Source organism: Enhydra lutris, unplaced genomic scaffold (assembly GCF_002288905.1).
Source record: "Enhydra lutris kenyoni isolate GAN:26980312 unplaced genomic scaffold, ASM228890v2 scaffoldscaffold22, whole genome shotgun sequence".
Classification (NCBI taxonomy): domain Eukaryota; kingdom Metazoa; phylum Chordata; class Mammalia; order Carnivora; family Mustelidae; genus Enhydra; species Enhydra lutris.
The window spans coordinates 12,024,179-12,040,398 of NW_019154106.1; the positions used below are offsets into that span (position 1 = coordinate 12,024,179).

Here is a 16,220-nt window from a genome sequence, read left to right on the forward strand (position 1 = left end):
GTGTGAGTAGGGTGAAAGGGAACAGGCAGATTCATCTCTGGCTATTATGAGCTGCATCCAGACATGATGGGGAGACCCAGAATTCTGGACTATCTTGGGGGTGGGGAAGTATGCTTTGTAAGTGGAAAGAAGAGTGTATATAGATACCAGAGAGGCTAGATGAGTGGGTTGACATGATAGTTCATCCAAAATCCATTTTCCCTTTATTCCAAAGCAAGAAAATTTAAGGCTGGGCATCTATCTGGTCATCCAGAAAAACACTACATTTCACAGCCTAACTCTCAGCTAATTGAGCTACATAACCATGTTGTAGACAATGGTTACCAGCAGCTGTGATATATGCATTTTCTAGATGGTGTTCTTAAGAAGAGGTATACTCCCCTTTTGTACATTTTCGTTCTACTCCTGGCTGTTGTGTAGGTGTGTTAGCCAGAGGGTTAGTGGCCATCTTTGACCTGACAGAGAAAACCTAACACCATCACACCCTGAAACTCCCACAACCACAGAGGGCTGTATCTTTACACTACCATGTGAGAAATAACCTCATTCTATTTTTCTTTTGAAATTTAGCAGTTGTTCCTGTCCCTCTCTAACACACATACAAATACAGAGTTTCTGAACCAACAATTTCTCTGAGATTTATGGCTTTGGCACAACTGAGAGGCGATCACATATTTGGACAATCAAAGGCTAGTTGGTAGGAAGAGTGTATCAGAGATCTGTGCGGGTAAAAGAGTTTCAACTGAAGGGATTAATTGCTAGAACACTTTTAAAAGATGTATTTATTTGTGAGGGCAGGGAGGGACAGAGGGAGAGAATGTTTCAAGCTGAGCACAGAACCTGGCACAGGGCTCAATCCCCTAACCCATGAGATCATGACTGGAGCCAATGAAACTAAGAGTTGGATGCTTATACCAATGAGACCCCAGCCATCCTTAGAACATCTTTAGAATGACAAAAGCAGTGGGAGGGATTCAAAGGGCCAGTGCTGGAATGGAGTTCAAGAATTCACCCTCTTAGTTGGAAACCAGGGATCAGAAAGGTGGATGAGGAAGCTGTTAAAAATGCCTCTCCACACAATCAAAGTAAATGACCAGACATCGCAATACAGATATTTTAGCTGCTGCTACTGCTTGCAATCACTCTTCAATACACATGAAGCTGAGGACTAGACACTGACACTTAACGGTCACCAACACTACTCTCTCTAGACACTCATTTCTCTACGACATTGTTTGCCAGAAGAGAAAAGATGGTCTCCATCTTATTTCTATCTCCCAATAAGAGGCAAGTGCATCTATTTTAAAGAATCTGATTTACAATCTTAGTTGCAAATTAGAGATATTATTTATTTTCTTCTAATTTCTATTTAAATTCTAGTTAACATATAGTGTGATATTAATTTCAGTAGAGTCTAGTGATTCATCACATACATACAGCACCCAGTGCTCAACAAGACAAGTGCCCTCCTCAATATTCATCACCCATTTAGCCCATCCCCTACCCATCTCCCTCCATCAACCCTCAGTTTATTCTTATGGTTTCCTTCTCTCTTCTTATTTTTCCCCCTTCCCCATACGTCCATCTGCTTTGTTTCTTAAATTCCACATGAATAAAATCATGGTATTTGTTGTTCTCAGACTTATTTTGCTTAGCATAATACACTTTAGCTCCATCCACATTGTTACAAATGACAAGATTTCATCATTTTGATGGCTGAGTAATATTCCACCGCAAATATATACCACATCTTCCATTTTTTTTTTAAGATTTTATTTATTTATTTGAGAGAGAGACAGTGAGAGAGAGCTTGAGGGAAGAGAAGATCAGAGGGAGGAGCAGACTCCCCATGGAGCTGGGAGCCAGATGTCGGACACGATCCTGGAACTTGGGGATCATGACCTGCGCAGAAGGCAGTTGCTTAACCAACTGAGCCACCCAGGTGCCCCCACATCTTCCATTCATCAGCTGATGTACACCTGGGCTTTTATCGTAGTTTGGCTATTGTTAGCAATGCTGCTCGGGTTAACAATACACATCAGGGTATACATGACACTTGCTCAGCAGGGAGCCTGCTTCTTTCTCTGCCTCCAACTCCCCCTGCTTGTGCTCTGACAAATTTGAAAAAAATAAAAAGAAAAAGAATATTCATTACACTTTAAGGAAACAGCCCCCAATACTCTAAGCTATTGGCATATTTTCTTGAATAAAACATTTTTTTTCCCTAGTGTTCCATGGGTACAGTCTGATGAGACTGAAACAACTCTTGTTTGTTATCATTTTCATTATGGTTCTCGTTGTTCTCTTCGATTAAGAATTTATAACAACCTCTCATTCTTCTGTTTAACATCACAAAGAATTGAATACATAGAATAGCCAAATTCAATAATGGCATGTTCTTTACCTCCATGAGCATAAAAATGCCCAACAGTGTGCATAGCAACTAATTCACCAGATGTATTAAACACTGGGGAGCCAGAGGACCCACTGGAAAAGCAGGTATCATAGCTAAGTGTGTTAGTGTTACAGACTTCTGGTAGAAAACTTCTTTGGGTGAACATAGAGAAAGCATTGTAAGTGGCAGCATGGGGTCCTACCACCTCATCTCGATGCTGTTCTGGGTACCTCTCTAACCGCTGATTTATAGGAACCACAGCACAGCCATCTATTTTCTTGACCTGGCCTTCTGGGTGACCAATTATATAAATCAAACCACTAGGCGGTGGAAAGGAAATTCGTCCAAACAGGCCTGGAGGAAATCCATTTCCATTTTTGCTTAGCTTTAAAATGGCATAATCTAGAGGTCCATCAGACACTTCAAACCATGGCTCAAGGTTATACCAATCAACATTGATAGGGCAGAACCTTTTATAATTAAAAGATACCTTTGCACATTTGCTTATTATATCTGGCCAAAACCTTGGATCTGTGCCTTCTCCCACCATAAAATGTATTACATGCCGACAGGTGAAAATATAATCATGATTGAAGACAAAGCAAGTAGCATTCCCTGTGATTCCATTATTGTCCCATGTCATGATCCCAACTGACTCACTAAGATGGAGAAGATCTTCACAGGTTGCAACTGAAGTAGAATTTTCAGTCACTTTTCCAAAATACTTTTTATATACGTTGAACTGTTGAAAGCTTGTCAGTTTGGTTCTCCTCTGTTCATCCTTAAAATACTTTCTCATACGAAGTGCTTCCTCCTTCAAATTTGGGTATTGATCCATTATACTTTTTTTGAACGACTGGCAATTCTTTAGCCAGAGGTCAGCTGCTGTCCTTGGGATAGCTTGCTTAATAACATGCTGCATAACCACATGGGGCCTTTGCCTATGTCTTGAGTTATTCTTCCAGTATCTTCTTTTGAGACTATTACTATAATAATTCCTAATTCTAGAAATTGTGCGTCGTTTTTTACCTGCAATATCATATGCTAGATTCTGAGGTAGGACGATTTTTTCTCTGTTGGCCTCTACATCTTCAGTCTCCCCATCTGTCTCTGGTTCATGTTCTTTGATCTCAGACTGTATCTGATTGCAGGGACTGGTTTCATCATTGGCATTTTCATTCTGTTTAATTATTTTAGGGGCACCTTTACTGACACGTTTCTTAAAAATGTCCATTTCTAAGGTTTTTCCAGATACTTCATCCACCAGGGACTGTTTTCCATGAATTTTCTGATGACCTTCCCTTACTTCCCATTCAAATTCGTCAAGGTCACAACGAAATCGGCCATCCTTGATCAGAGCTTCTTTGATAGTCTCACCCTTTAAGGCATAGATACAAAGTGTACTTCCTTTTTCGTAAACTTCCTTGATCCTGAGAATCTTCTTTACATTCCTTCCAGCAGAAACCACATGAAAAAGAACGCATTCCATGTTCGGATTTTCACACTGGCGTAGTATCTGGTCATCTTCCGGGTCACTCTTTTTTGGACCAGGCGTTATATTAAAATGGGCATTTTCAGGTAGGCACTTGAGAGGCATTCCTAAATTTACATATCCGCCTATTGTATTCTTTTCAAAAACAAAGATGTTCTTATTAAGATGCTTCTCCATCCTTTGACTGAAATTGCCATTTGCTCTCAGGGCTGAGTAGATATTCTCTGTGGGTTTACCATGTGCTGTAAACACACTAAAGTCTGATTTCCCGGAGGGTTTATTCAACGAAAAAGTAAAAAAACATTTTTTAGGGGTGTTCAGGTCTGGATTCTGAATTTCCACAGATGCTTCATGCTTGACTTCACTTTTTAGCTTAACGAGACTGCTACGTTCTTTACTGTCAGAGAGAGAGTGAGCGGCAGGTGGGCCAAGACGCGTCTGCGTCAAGACCGTATCCTTAAAAAAGGAAAGACCAAGAACTTAGTAAGAACCACCTTTAATAATAATGTCTCATGTTTTTCTACTTATAAAACTAATACATACTGTGAAGAAGAAGTGGATAACAACATGGATAATGAATAATGGAGAAAAAATACCAATCATTACTCTATCACCAGAGATAACCATTCTACATATTGTTTTATTTGTTTCTATGATTTTACAAGCACACAGAAATCTTATGTTCTTTAAATTGTGCTATGCTGCATGAACTTCCTCTTTACTAAGCAACCTGCCACTGACTGATATGTCATGAAATATATTTATATTTAATGACATTATATGCCATTAAATAACCTCTGAAACAATTTGAGGGGCCACAGGATATGTCACTGTACAGTAATTTCTAATTCATTCTTCTGTTGCTGGATACTTAAGACTGTTCCCAGTTTTTACTACTCTAAATATGACAAACATTTCTATACATAAAACATTTTGTCGGAATGTCAGAAACAGAGTATTTCCCTAGGCCAGTTTCCCAGCTGTAGAAATACTGAGACTAAGGTTACAACGTACTTCACAACATCTATGCTGCCAAACTGCTTTCCAGAGAAATTGTATCAATTCCTCCTGCTCCTTCTCCACTTGCTGCCCCAAAAGACCGACCATATGGCTGACTCCTCCAAAGGATTTCAGTACTATCATCTTAGATGTCTGCCAATTGATAGATGAAATGCCATTTAATTTGACTGTTTTTAAAATCTGCATTACTTAATAGTAAAGCTGGAGTTATTTAATGCACCTCTTGGACAGTTGAAACATCACCTTTCAAAAATTCCCAACAAATATCTGTTTAGTTCTACTCTGTATTTCTTTAAACAGCACTAAGGAGATACATGATATACTAAAATGACTGATAAATCCCAGGATGGGATAGATATACAAGAAAATACACATGGTCATATTCAAATAAATATATGTATTCAAAAACATACACACACAGAACCCGTTGGCAATAGTCTGGGAAAAAGCATTGATAACCTGATGGCAACAGGAATGAAAACCAAGGATATAAGTGAAAAACATGACAGCACAGGATTTGGTAGAACTTGGATGGGAATTCTTATGGACTCTCAAGGCTTGGACCTACTCTATATGAACTGAGGACTAAAGCTGAAGACAGTAAGGTCAGGAGGGATGGAGGGGCTCGGTTTATCTGGGAGGTCAGTGCTACTGAATGAGCTCTGGTTTCAGGCACAGTGAGTTTCTTCCTCTCATGTTGCTTTCTTTTCCTTCCCATTTTCAGCTACTACTTACTTTCCAAATCTGTATCTGCAGCAATGTCCTCTCATTTGAATTTCAGATATTAATACGGCGTTTGGTCCTTGACATCTACCCCTGATACATCAGAGGCATTTCACCCTCAAGACTTTCCAAACTGAAGCCATAAACCTTACTCCCGATCCTTCTCTTCTTGCTGGGTTTCCTGAGTCTGTTAACAGGGTCACCATCCACTCAACCACCCAGGCTAGCACTCTGTGAAGCACACTCAGCTTCTTCCTTTTTTTTAACTCTTATATACCATTTAGAAAAATTTGTAATATATGTTACGTGCAAAAGCAGTATAGGACATCTCCTGACAAACATCTCTGTATCTATGTCCCAGATTAAGAAATAGCATATTACAATTTATAAGAAGCTCCTCTTTTACCTTATATATCTCTCTCATTCTTAAAGACACTCATCCTGAATTTGTTTTATTTATCTAACAGAGAGAGAGAGAGAAAGAGAGAGAAAGAGTACAAGCAGGGGGAATAGCAGAGCCAGAGGGAGAAACAGGCTCCCCACTAAGCAGGGAGCTTGATGTGGGGCTCGATTCCAGGACCCTGGGATCATGACTTGAGCCAAAGGCAGAAGCTTAAGCCACTGAGCCACCCAGGCACCCCCTGAATTTGTTTTAAACTGATAATTTGTTTACATTTCTTTAGGTACATAAACATATATTGTTAAAATAGAAGTACCACACTGTATGGTTGTGCCTTGTTTTGATTTTATGGAAAGACGTACTATTAAGTTTGTTTTACGATTTCTTTCACTACTTTTCTGAGACTAATTCTAACTGATGGAATCTTACATTCACTTCTTTTTTTTTTTTTAAAGATTTTATTCATTTATTTGACAGAGAAATAAAGAGCACAAGTAGGCAGAGCAGCAGGCAGAGGGGCGGGAGAAGCCCTGGGATCATGGCCTGAGCCGAAGGCAGCTGCTTAACTGACTGAGCCACCCTGGTGCCCTCCCACATTCACTTCTACAGTTAAATAGAAGCCATTGAAACAATTAACCGTGTATGCACATTTAGGTCATTTCCAGGTTTTTTTCTACTAAAAACAGTGGTTCCATTCTGCCGTGAATATCCTTGAATGTTGCCTGGTACACATGTGCAAGAATGTCACTCGGGGGTAGGAGTGAGACTCCTCCAATTTAGGATCTCTGAATACTTCCCTTTATTAAATACCACCGTATTATTTACAGAATAGTTGTACCACCTTGCATTTCCCCCAGTGGGTAGTAAGAATCTCCTTACATCTACATCCTCGTCAAAAGACTGTACTGCCCAACTGTCGATGTTTGCCAACTTGCAGATGTGAAATGGCATCTTAATTAATTAGTTTAATTACTAATGGGAGTTAAACCTCTTTTCGTGCTTCTGCCTGTTCACATCTCTTGCCCATTTTTCTATTGGACTATTTATTTTCCTTTTGACTTTCAAAAATCCTTTCTATACTCCAGATACAACTTGTTTACTTATTATATATGTTAAACATATACTCTGAGTATCTGGCTTGCTTTTTCATTCTCATTAGGCATCATTCAAGATAAGAAAGCCTTAGTTTTCTGTTGTCAAGTTTATTAATCATTCTATGTCATAAGATTAACTTTCATGGAATTAATCTTTTTTTTTTTCTAAAAAGTGTAAAGGCTTGCTTTTTCTAGTCTAGTTTTTCATCTCAACTTCCTTTTTTTGTGTATTTTGTATATTCTTTTTACGTATTTACAATATTTTGTATATATATGTATATATACATATTTATACACATATAAATATGTAAATACATATTTACAATATTTTGTATATTCTTTTTTTTTTGTATATGGCCTGACGGAGGTTTCAGTCTTTTAAAAATTTTTGCTTCAGAGATAAATAATTTTCCCAGCACTAATATTGAATCATTCACCCTTTCTCCACTGATCATAACTGCCAGTTTTACCATATGAGAGTATAGGCTGAACTCTGCACCCCCTGCCCTAAAGTTCATATGTGGAATTCCTAATCCCCATTACCTCAGGATGTGACAGGGTTTTTGTAGTTAGTTTAGATGAGTTCATACTAGAGTAAGGTGGGTCCCTACTCTAATCTGACTCATGTCCTTAGAGGAGAAACTAGGACAGAGAGACAGACGTAAAAGAAAGACCATATGAAGAAGCACATGAGAAAGATGGCCACCCACAAGCCAAGGAGAGAGGTCTCTGATCATTCCCTCAGAGCTCACAGAAGCTGACAAGCATACTGACACCTTGACCTTGGGCTCTGAACCTCAAGAATCATGAGACAATAAATGTCTGATGTTTAAGGAACCCAGTTTGTGGTACTGTGTTACAGCAAACTTGACAAACTAATACAAAGACATTTTCATATATTTTATGGTTTGTCTCCATGCTCTCTGCTCTGTGCCAGTGCTACAGTTTTCTACGCCTGGCCAAATACTCTCTTAATTAGTACAACCTTATAATAAGCATTCATATCTGATAGGGACATTCTCCTCACTTTACTCTTTATACTCATAAATGTCTTGGCTATTGGTCCTTTGTTCTTCCATTAACTTTTAGTCATCTTATTAAGTGCCTCAAAAATACACTGTCACACTCCTAATTGAGATTATATTAAATCAATATGTGAATTTAAGATGAACTGACATCTTAAGTATGTTGAGCTTTCCTATTCCTAAGTATCTTATAGTTCAACATCAATTTAGATCTCTTTTCATTGTCTTCCAATAAATCTTATAATTTTTATCCAGGAAGATCTATAAGTCATTTCTTATATTTATTCTTGGGTAACTGATGGAGATGCCCAACATATCTACCCTACCCAGGATGTCAGACTCAGGTGAGGTGCACTCGCTGTGAGTGAGGGTATGAATTATGTATTTTATATATTATATATTTTCATTACTTAACTTTAATTAAGTTGAAGTTAAATTTAAATAGCCACATGTGGCTAGTGGCTATCATACTAAACAGTGTAGCCATAGGAATTTCAAGATGAATAATTTAGCCAAAATTTTAAGTTAAAACCTCCTCTTTAAAAATTCAAGGATAAAACCTGTACATACTTCTTGACATACAGAACGAAACCCAAATCCTTAAGCATGGAGTCTAAGGACTTAAAGGATACTGCTGCTCTTTTCCAAAAATCCACTGCACAGGGGCACCTGGGTGGCTCAGTCGGTTAAGCCTCTGCCTTCGGCTCAGGTCATGATCCCAGGGTCCTGGAATAGAGCCCCACATCAGGCTCTTGGCTCAGCGGGGAGCCTGCTTCCTCATCTCTCTCTCTCTGCCTGCCTCTCTGCCTACTTGTGATCTCTGTCTGTCAAATAAATAAATAAAATCTTTAAAAAAAATCCACTGCACAGCTCTGCCATTTTGTCACAACTATAAATGTCTACAGAAATGAATTCATGCCAGCTCGGGGACAGGCCTTGCTTGCTCAAGTGTCTCCTTGAGCCACATAGTTTGGTAGAGCAATGGTAGAAAGTTACATGCCAAAGGAATTTTTCTCAGCGTCCCAGGATGGACTCATTATCTAAATGGCAGCGAATACAGGTATGCACTCTGAAATTACCGAAGTTCTGTTGTCACCATGCAGAAAACCAGCCAGAGGGCAGCATGAAAAGCAGAGCGTAGTGATGGGAAACATAAATGAATCCTTGAAACAACCGTGTGGTGCTGCATTAAAGCTCAGCCCAGTTCTCTGTGACACAGGGACCTGAATCCCTTTTCTTTTCTCACAGGGTTAAAAATTTCCCCTTTTGAAACAATGCTATACTATATAAGCTAAATAAATATTTCACCATAAGGAGTATCCAACTATAAGGGTATCTCAGATCAGTGTTTCTCAAAGAAACTGTGAATCATCTGGGGGTTGGGGTCTTGTTAAAATGCAGATCAGAGAGGTGTCATAAGCTCTCAGGCAAGATCAGTGTTGCTGGTGTGTGTAGATCACACTTGGCATAGCAGGGCCACAGACGTCCTGAACCTGGTGCAGCACTGTCCCGTGGAACTTTCCTCAGTGATGGAAATGTTCTACATCTGTTTGTCCAATATGGTGGCCATTACCAACACATGGCTACTGTGGACCTGAAATGTGGCTAGTGATTAGAAGAAATTAATCTTACATTTCATTTAATTCTAATTCAATGAACCCACTTCATTATTTCACAATTAGAGGATTTTTTCCTGAGAAAGAAGTTCTGATTAAAATAAAGCCTACTGGAATCTTTCCCCAAACTATCTTCCTAGCATTATTAGTTACCATATTCTTGAATTCTTCCGTATCATCAAGTCTATCTAGACTGCTCCCAGATATGTCTTCATATGTGTATGACTTGACTCAAACTATTCCCTCATGCTGGATACACTTCCCTGGTGAAATTCTATTCATCCTGTAAGATCTTTCTCAGATGAAACTGCCTTAATTTCTTGAGTGTGAATGAGGCGTTCTCCTCTCTGCACTCCAAAACACTTGTTTGTATCTTGAGTCAGTATTATCATTTTGCATATTTTGTGTTGGCCAAAAACCAACTCTGAAGTCTGACTGCCTGAATTCAAATCCTCACCATCAAGTTCATCATTTTTGCAACTTTAAGAAAGGTGGGTTTCAGTTTCTTCAATTTTGAAAAAGGGATGATGACAATATCTATTGTTTTATTAAATGTTGAATGAGATAATCCACAAGAAGTTGTGAGAATAATTTCAGGTACACACTAATTTCTCAATACGTAGTAACTGTATTATTTTGGCCTATCTGTCCTTCTGGTATCAAGCGTCTACAGTGTTTTTTAGTCATCTTGTTGTCTAAAAAGGCACACTTTGCACTGCTAATTCATACACTATCATCTGGTTTTGTACAAGCACTTATAGATGTGATCTCCCAAATATACTTTCCACAACACAGAGGAAGGGCTTCTAACCACCATTCTTTATCAGCTTATCCTTTACCAGGATCCTAATACTGTGCTATGGTTAGAATACGCTGAGTTGTTAAAAAGGAGACATACCAGGGCGCCTGGGTGGCTCAGTGGGTTAAAGCCTCTGCCTTCGGCTCAGGTCACGATCTCGGGGTCCTGGGATCGAGCCCCGCGTCAGGCTCTCTGCTCAGCAGGGAGCCTGCTTCCCTTCCTCTCTCTCTGCCTACTTGTGATCTGTCAAATAGATACAATCTTAAAAAAAAAAAAAAAAAAGGAGACATACCTTTGAATCTTCAGGTCTGCTACTCCCGCCATTTTCTGTAGCAGTGAATGACTTGTTCTCTTCAGGCTTCATGGAGTTCATGATGACTTCTAAGAAACTATGACTCACTTCTGTTGGTGGCCAAGTCAGAGAAACAAGAAGTGGATTTCCTCCCCCACTTGTAATGACTAAGAACAAAGGAAAAACAGGGTACGTGAAACAACTTTCAAACACTGGGTTCCAGGTAGTGCAGAACAGTGATCTCCCATCCCTCAGAGAGAGAAATCAAATGAGGTAATCCCTATGAACATCTAGCTTTCCGCCTGGGGAATATTTCCAGACCATATCTCAGGGAAGGGAAACAAGACGGGCAGTTTCCTTGAGTTGAGAAGACACGTTCAGGGTCATGGGAGGCCTCAGTGGCTGGAGTTTGTGGGGCAGACTACCAGAGAGAAGACAGCTACAGCTACACACAGAATCGGAGATCTACAAGTGGGTACCCCTTGAAATCTCAGTTGAATATCGGTCGGTCCACACATGTGAGGAAGCTACTGGAAGCCAGGGGAAAAACCAGCTAAAGGAAAAGCCTAACAGTTCTGAGGCTCACACAGGCCTGAGAAGAGTTCTGTGAATTACCCCTCTGGGCTTGTTAAAAAGGAAGATATCGGACCCTACCCTCAAAGATCATGATTCAGTGACTCTGGGCAGCTGTTACGCTATTGGACCTGCCCCATCCCCCATTCTCTCCCTTCCGGATGCCCAGGCACACAGCAGGGTAGCTGAAACAGCTTCCTAGCTGATCTCCAAGTGTCTTTCTAGGAGGAAGAGTCTTGATCTTTGCGGCTGGGGGGGGGGGGGGCGAAAAGGGGGTTCCCACAATGGGAGGCTGCTTATCCCTTACCCCCAAAACCTCTTGGCTCAGGACCAAGGTCCTTTGCCTAGTGCTCTTCACAACCGCCCTCTAAGAACTCCACGTCCGACTGAGGACCCAAGCACCACTCACAGATGCGTCGAGAGTGCCCACGCAGCCGGTGACCGCTGTCCCGGGATTCGCAAGAGCTGAGAAGATGGGACTGGGCCGGCTTCCTGCAGGAACTCTTCCTCCGGGGAAAGTAGAACTGAGCTTTCCGCGGCTCTCGTTCAGTCATCTGACGTCGAGGGGGCGGTGTCTGCTCTCATTGGCCAGGAACACAGCCACTTCGGGAACCCATGGGCCGAGTCTGGCCACCGAGGGGGCGGGCGGTAGAGGCTGGGAGTGGACCCCATTCCGCTAGTTGGTGAGTCCCGAGGCAGGGAAGATTCCGGGAAAGAGCCCGGGCGCGCGCTAGCAGCCTGTTGGTGCGGCTCGGCCCCGCCCACGCACGCAGTCCGCAACGTGTCCCTGGGCCAGCATCCTGATACGGGATCGATTGCGCAGTCTTCTCCCGCCCTCCCGCCTCCGCGCCTTTGCGGTCGGGCGCGGAGTTGGGCAAGCGGAGTGGGAGGAGCAGGTGATTTCCGCTCTGGCGCGGCGGACTCCCCGACTGGTCCGCGGGGTGGGAGTGTGCGCCCGCGTCTGGAGCGGCGGGGCTAACGTTCGGCATGCGGGTGGGCGGTGGCGCGAGGATCGTGCCGGGCGGGACTTGGCGGCAGCTGCAGAGCTGGTACCTTCGTGTGTCCAGCGGACAAAAGGGCCCAAAGCGGGCAGTAGAGCTCTTGTGGTCCGTGTAGTGGACTCGGAGCCCCCAGCAAAAGAACCAGCCTCGCGCAGAGGCTACTGCACTCACTCAGGCCAAAGCAGGAGGCCCAGGGATCTGAACTTCTCCCTAAGTCTCCAACCTCTGTGACTTGCGGGAGTCTTATTTATCAAGGACCTCTTCGAGGGAAATCCCCCCCAGCGGGGACCCAGGGACCCGCTGCATTTCGGGTTCTGGGGCCTGAGGATGGTTGATCACTTTAGTTAGTTCAGCCCCTATTCCCAGCGGGCGGTGTTTTGTAGTTGATTTGAGTCTCATGCGATCTTCGCAGTCACCGCTGGAGTTAGGTTGGCTTTTGCACCCATTTCACAGATTAGGAATAGGATAGTTTGCCTAAAACCTAGTTGGGGGTGTGGGGCACTGGAGGAGTTTAGAGTGGAACAGTTTCTTGCAGGGAGACCTTGGGCAAGTTCACTCCCCTCTTGGGGGTCTTGATTCCCTATTTGTAACTTCAACCGGCCTGCCCCTTTGTGATTCCCCTTCCATTCATGTCCCAACTTTTCATTTGGGTGGCTTTAAAAACCGCCGAAACTCAGACCAGGTCTTCGCGAAGCGTATGATGCATCATCGAAGTTTATGATGGTCAGCTTGTCGAAACATTTCTCAGCTGCCTCGGTGGAGATGCTGACTCGCTAAGGCTCGAGTGGCTCGGTGACGTTCATTTCCCAAGAGGTGATGCCAGTGCTGCTGGTGGCCATCTCTAAAGCCAACCGTTACTTTCACCAATTTGACCCAAATTACTGATAATAACGATAATACCCAAATAACGTGACCCAAATCACGTTAATTTCACCATTTGACCCAAATGTACTCTGGATATTTACAGATATTAACTAGTTTTATCCTTTATCCAGTCATAGGAGGCCGCTACCATTATCCCCATTTTAAAGGATAGACATAGAGAGACATCAAGCAATTGTCCTAAAGACAAACAGCTATTTGCAAAGCAAAGATTAAGACCCAAGCAGGCAGGCACGCACGGTATCCTTAGCCCCCTATCACTGCTTTTCTGTTTTCTTTCTATCAGCTTCCAGAACCCGAGCCCTTCCCAGCACTTTCTGGCCCCTGCTTCCCTCCAGCCCCGCTCTCAATGGCCCTCGCTTTTACCTGTGTGGCCCTCCCTTTGCGCCCGCTGGCTTTCGTAGGGGCAGGTCCTGGTGACGCGGTCTGCACAGGCAGTCCCCTTGCAGAACCGCCCAGGCAGGCGAGTATTCCCCACAGCAGCGGTGGGATACTCGCAAGCGCAAAGCCTCTCCACCGGGGCTGGAGTTCCGAGCACCGCCTGCAGAGGGCGCCAGAGAACGTGCCTGATGAAAAGGGGCGGGAAAAGGGAAGTGGGGCTGGGAAGCGGGTGAGGATTGACACTCATTGTGGCCAATGGCAGCGTGGTGTTGGTTTACTCACTCTTTCATTCTCTGTCGCCCAAGAGCTTCCCATCTCTTTAGGAGGCTGCGCCTGTGGCACCGAACGGAGAGGTGGGACTGGCTTATGCCGCGTCAGGTATTCTCTGAAAGTACATGGGTCTGTCCAAGGTTGCTCTGGCTCAGGCTGGCTCAACCCTCTTTTTCCAACTTGCCTTGGTCTCATTCAACTAAGGTCCACTTCACCAGTCTCTGGTTCCATCACTCTGGGTCCTTGGAATTTTTGTGAACGGCTTCGAGGGAGCAAAGCTAGCCTGGTACCTGTCATTGCCTTGGCAGCTAAGTATTTCTGGGTGCTGACAATGGGGAGCAGAGTGCGTGGGCATGGGGGTCAGGAGAGCAGAGTGGGAAATGTCCGATAAACATTAGGCATTGAAATTTGAAATTGCCCAGAGCAGTGCCTCATTTCATCTTTCTGCTTAATTCATTTCCTGTTTCACAGATTAGGAAACAGGGTAAGTAAATTGCCTAAAGGTAGTCCTTGGAATGACTTTCACTCCTGTCAGATGCCAAACCCAAAGTCCTTTATTGTGCCAAGGCTGCCTTTGTAGCATTTCAACGCATGCGGGTTCCTTGAAACACGTCTCCATATGGATTCAGTCTTCTGTCTGTCCATTCACCATTTCCTTTCTTAGGGACCCAATCTGCAAGGCGTGGATCTAGTTGGTGTTGAAAATACAGAAGAATAGGGACTCTGCTGTGAAGTAGAGGAGAAAAAGATGTACACAGCAATGGGAAACAAAGGCAAAAGAAATGTAACTTAAATTAACATCTCCTTATAGCTTGCAGCCCCACTTCCTTATATGTCAAAAAAAAAAAAATTAAGATAAACTCCTGGTAAGACTTTTTAAGGAAAAACAAGAGAAAGAAGAACAAAACACAGAGAGTACTAGAGATGAGGAAGGAGACAGCAAAGGGAAAAAGGGAATTATAATGGAAAGTTAGATGTGATCTAAGGCAACTGTTCACTGATAAAAGAAATGGATGATTTCCATCCATTTTCAAAATTGATCTTCAAAGAAATAAAACACTGCAACATACTAATAGAAACAATTGGAAATGAAATGTCTATCATTAACAAGTGGCCAAAGTCAGATTATTTTATACTTAAGTTCTACATAAACCAAAAATTAACACACAATTTCAGTATTAAAACATGATAATACCTGGAAAGATCCCCAATCTGAAATTTGGAGGAAAAAAAAGGAATAAAAGATACGTACTGAATGTTTTCACTTACAAATACAGTTGCAAGCATTCTGAATAAATTATTCAGGAGTATATGAGAAGACAAGTAGATGTGAACAAATCAAGTTTATTTTAGAAGTGGAGGCATGGCTTAAACCCAGATCTTTCAGTGTAGTCAGTTACAGGATGAAAAACTGTAAGTGTATCAGTTGCCAAAAGGAAAAGAAAGGAAAGAAATACAAAAAAGAAACCTATAAAATTTTAGTCATTATTCCAAATATAGATTAAGATAATAAGAAGAGTAGGAAAATAATCTAAACATGTAAAGACAGATCAAATATAATTCCAAGTGTGAACTGTTAAAGCCCTCATTAAAGTCAGAAATAAGACAAGGATGGAGATATTGCTGTTCTTAGTTGGTATTATCTTCCTAGGTTCTGCCCATGCAATGAGACAAAAAACTAGAAAACCAATATTATGGGGAATGAAGAAGCAAATGATCTGTATGTGCATATTACATTAGTATGTGTTGGCAAAGTCGAAGAGACTCTGATGAAAAACATGTAACCAAACGATATCTTAAAGAATCTTGTATGGCATGTTTAGAAATTTAAGTACAGAAATAAAAATCAATAACGAAGTAATAGTACTCAAAAATAAAAAAGGAAAACTAATTCCACTGACAGTCTGAACAAGCATAAAATAGCCAAGAATAAACTGAATGGTTTTTATTTCATTTGGTTTACCCTAGGAAAATAGTAAAATTTTACTGTTGGAAAAATGGTAGTAAAACAGAAACTGAGAAAATTGGGATACATATCATGTTTCTAGATGAAAAGACTTAGTTACATATAAATCTCAATCCTCCCAAAATTTTAACAAGTGAATCCAGTTCCGATCACAATTGCAGTGGGTAGCTGGAATACTTGTTGGGGAACTGAAAAAGTCTGTTTAAGTCCACACAGAATATAAATCTATAAGGAGAAAAAAAAAAGAAAATTAAGAAAAAGGATAGGAAGAGAGATGTACTTTATGAGATA

General features: G+C 41.8%; 1 protein-coding gene across 1 annotated transcript; it reads right to left on the minus strand.

Moving 5' to 3' along the window:
* Window positions 1–2,103: 2,103 nt before the first annotated feature.
* On the minus strand, window positions 2,104–12,040 carry LOC111149741 (family with sequence similarity 111 member B). The gene is made up of 3 exons (XM_022506987.1): window positions 11,839–12,040; window positions 10,857–11,023; window positions 2,104–4,343 (listed from the first exon to the last, which is right to left on the minus strand). Exons 1-3 carry the CDS (start codon window positions 11,981–11,983, stop codon window positions 2,319–2,321), a joined length of 2,337 nt encoding a protein of 778 aa, XP_022362695.1. The 5' UTR covers window positions 11,984–12,040; the 3' UTR covers window positions 2,104–2,318.
* Between the last annotated feature and the right edge of the window lie 4,180 nt (window positions 12,041–16,220).

What these genes read in the sequence shown, in the direction of transcription:
- LOC111149741 (XM_022506987.1), bottom strand. Translation starts at nt 11,983, where the DNA reads ATGACTGAACGAGAGCCGCGGAAAGCTCAGTTCTACTTTCCCCGGAGG. An exon ending in TGGGCACTCTCGACGCATCT is followed by an intron (nt 11,024 to 11,838) that starts GTGAGTGGTGCT and finishes CTTTGTTCTTAG; the next exon opens with TCATTACAAGTGGGGGAGGA. An exon ending in GCAGACCTGAAGATTCAAAG is followed by an intron (nt 4,344 to 10,856) that starts GTATGTCTCCTT and finishes TCCTTTTTTAAG; the next exon opens with GATACGGTCTTGACGCAGAC.